Source organism: Parasteatoda tepidariorum, chromosome 1 (assembly GCF_043381705.1).
Source record: "Parasteatoda tepidariorum isolate YZ-2023 chromosome 1, CAS_Ptep_4.0, whole genome shotgun sequence".
NCBI classification, from domain to species: Eukaryota; Metazoa; Arthropoda; class Arachnida; order Araneae; family Theridiidae; genus Parasteatoda; species Parasteatoda tepidariorum.
The window spans coordinates 18,062,916-18,066,514 of NC_092204.1; the positions used below are offsets into that span (position 1 = coordinate 18,062,916).

General features: G+C 29.2%; 1 protein-coding gene across 1 annotated transcript; it reads left to right on the top strand.

Moving 5' to 3' along the window:
* Positions 1-997: 997 nt before the first annotated feature.
* On the top strand, positions 998-2,812 carry LOC107438287 (zinc finger protein 665). Its single transcript, XM_016050523.3, has one exon. It carries the CDS (start codon positions 1,175-1,177, stop codon positions 2,654-2,656), a length of 1,482 nt encoding a protein of 493 aa, XP_015906009.2. The 5' UTR covers positions 998-1,174; the 3' UTR covers positions 2,657-2,812.
* The last annotated feature ends 787 nt before the right edge of the window (positions 2,813-3,599 follow it).

The window sequence follows — 3,599 nt, forward strand, 5'->3', positions numbered from 1 at the left end:
TATTAAAATTCATATCGAGATCTTACAATTATAAGATTTTGCTGTGTGGTATGTTATCTAAAAGTAATAAAGGGATAGTCTGTGCCTACATATTATTTGAAAATTAAATTTTCAAACAAAGATCATTTAATATGGAATTCTCCGGATTTATAATGCAGGTGTTCCAGACGCAACTGCGTGAACGCAGACGCAGTGATTATTTATTATATTATTTATTTTATATATTTCTTACATTATTCTTTTGTTGGCAACATGTATATATTCTTTGTGTACACTTGTGATAGTAAAAGAGTTTGTTCTATAAGATACTTGTTTAGTGTTGATTGTAATTAGAAAACATTTACGTTTACAACCAACACAGCAGGTCAGTGTCATGATTTTTATAATAAAGATCGTTTTTTTTTTATCCAAACAATTCGTTATTTTACATTTTTTAGTTTATAATTTTTTGATAAAAATTGTTGTCAAAAAACTTTTTTTACAAAATTAAATTATATAAAATTATAAGGCTTAAAATATATAATTTTATATATACATAATTATGAATACTTTTTGCTTATTGTAATGTTGAAAGTATTATGACTCTTTAAACTGTGGAATCTGAAGTTTAAATAGGCCTTTCATGTTATATCATTAAATTTAGTAAAACTATTTCTCAGGCATTAGGTTTTAACTCAAATAAGAAGATACATATCTTTTTTCTGTTTATTTACAAATATTTTTCCGATGTGCTTTGGATGTTCCTTCTCTAAAAAAACCCATTTTGTTTTCGTTTACATAAGAAAGAATATCAAACATTTTTCTTTTTTAAGTTTAATAAGCCACAATAATGAAATAATGATACACGCTACATTAAAGACGTATCCAGAGTAACTGAATGAATCGCAGGTATTCGTCTCATACAGCAACGCCCTCTATAGTTTATTGCGGCAGCAACTTTTTGCTATCTATCTAGCCTCAAAATAAGAATACAAAGCTATAAGCTAACGCAAGGAGATCGTCACAATATTCTACATACAAGCATGCTTTTTTGATTATTTGCTTACTCGCTGTTTGCTACAAAAGTATTAGTTATATAAAATGCATATTTATTTTGTTAATTCTGCTGAATAGCCGTGTTCATGTAGCTTATTTAAAGTTGACTCGGAGAGTAGATTAATCTTATTTCTGCAGTATGTGTGATAAAAAATTCCCTCAGAAATTCTACTTAAAAGAACAATCTTCTGTTCATACTGTTAATAAACCTTATCCATGCAGTGAGAGTGATAAATCTAGTTTAAATAAGCACTTTGATATGTATAGTGGAGAAACGAATTATTTATGCAGTGTGTGCGATAAAAAATTCGCTAGTAAAAGTTCTTTAAAACAGCATTATCTTATTCATACTGGAGAGAAACCATACAAATGTAGTTTGTGTGACAAATCTTTTTCTCGCAAAGGTTTGTTAAAAAAGCACACTCTTGTTCATACTGGAAAAAAACCTTTTCCTTGCCATGTATGTGACAAAACATTCCTACATAAAACTAGTTTAACAAATCATATTCTTATTCATACTGGAGAAAATCCGTTTTCTTGCCATGTGTGTGATAAATCTTTCTTTGATCAATATACTTTAAATAAACATTTTGTAATTCATAGTGGAGAAAAGAATTATTTATGCAGTGTGTGTGATAAAACGTTCGCCCGTAAAAGTTATTTAAATCAACACTATCTTGTCCATACTGGAGAGAAAGCATACTCATGTAGTTGGTGTGACAAATCTTTTTCTCGCAAAGCTTTGCTAAAAAGACACATTCCTGTTCATACTGGAGAAAAACCTTTTTCTTGCGATGTATGTGACAAAACATTCTTACATAAAATTAGTTTGACAAGTCATTTCCATATTCATACTGGAGAAAAACCTTACTCGTGTAGTGTCTGTCATAAATCTTTCACTCATCGAAGAAGTTTAGATCGTCACTCTCTTGTTCATACGGATGAAAGGCCTTATTCATGTAGTGTGTGCGATAAATCTTACAAGAGTAAAGATCATTTAAATAATCATAGTCTTGTTCATACAGGTGAAAAACCTCATTCATGTAACATATGTGGTAAAGCTTTCGCACAGAAATATAAATTAAATCAACACTATCGTATACATAGCAATCATGGCACAGAAATAAATCATTCGCGCAGAACCAAAACTGTCTTAAAAAGACGCTCTCTGCGTCCTACTGAAAAAGAATCATACAAGTGCACTGTCTGTGACAAATCTTTTGTATACAAATCTAGTTTAAAAGAACATCATTTTATACATACTGGAGAAAGACCTTATTTGTGTGATGTATGCAATAAATCTTTCAGACACAAAGCTAGTTTACAGACACACTATCTCATGCATGCGGGAAAGAAACGTCATTTTTGTGATTTGTGTGGTAAAACATTCTTATTAAAGGGTAATTTAAAAACACATTATCTTGTGCATAGTGGAGAAAAAAATTATTCATGCAATGTATGTGGTAAAGCATTTTCACAGAAAACTCATTTAGATGGACATTTGCGGGTACATACTCAAGAAAAACCTTATACGTGCAGTATGTGTGATAAATCTTTCACGCTCAGATCTAGTTTAAATAAACACTATCTTATTCATACTGGAGAGAATCTTTATGTGTGATAAATCCTTCAGGTATAAAGTTAGTTTAAATAAACACTGTCTCATTCATGCTATAGAGAAACCTTATTAATTCATTTTGTGCAACAGAACATTCTCAAAAAAAGTTATTTTAAATAATGAGCTCATTTATATTGTAATAAAGCTTTATTTATGCAATGTGTAATGAATTATTTTTGCAGATAACTAAAAATGAACATTCTTGTGTGGAAACTTCTTTGAAGTTTCTAATTGGAGAAAAAATTTATATTATAGTGTGTTAGATTAATTTTTCACTCATAAAATAAGACTATATTTTGTTTCATACTGGAAAAAAAACTTTATGCAATGTGCATGATAAATCTTTGAAGCTAATTGTTTATAATAGAAAAACACCTTTTTTATGCTGTGTTTGTGATGAACCATTCTCACATAAAGCTAGTTTTGAACAATATCTTGCTATAGTGGACAAAAATTTTATTAATGCAGTTTGTGTTATAAAGCATTCTTGTCTTCAGCTGTCCTGAGTGCGGACGAAGCTGTAAAAGGATTTTTAAGCCCTACTGACTGCCACAAGCTGCATCTTCCATAAAAAAATATTAACATATATTTTGCAAAAACTTAATTTTAAAAAAATAAGCAACTCTCTTTAAATAATATTTTTTTCTAAATGAAATCAGTTTGCAATAATTTTATTTTAAAATTAAAGTTGGAAAGAAAATCTTTATTTAGTTGCTATCAATTTATTCATAAATGATTACAAAATTAAGCAAAAATTATTAGCAGCATATAAAAATTTTGTGGCATTGTGGTTGTCTCTTATCACAGCTCAGTAAGCACTTTTCAAACACTCAAATATCTTTAAGCACTTTTTGACAATTGACGGTTTTAACCGTCATGCCAACAAAAAAACCTTTTGAAATAGTTTTTGATAATTGTCAAAGATCCAACATTTTGGCGTATAGAT

Coding starts and splice junctions, on each gene's coding strand:
- LOC107438287 (XM_016050523.3), top strand. CDS start 1,175: ATGTGTGATAAAAAATTCCCTCAGAAATTCTACTTAAAAGAACAATCT.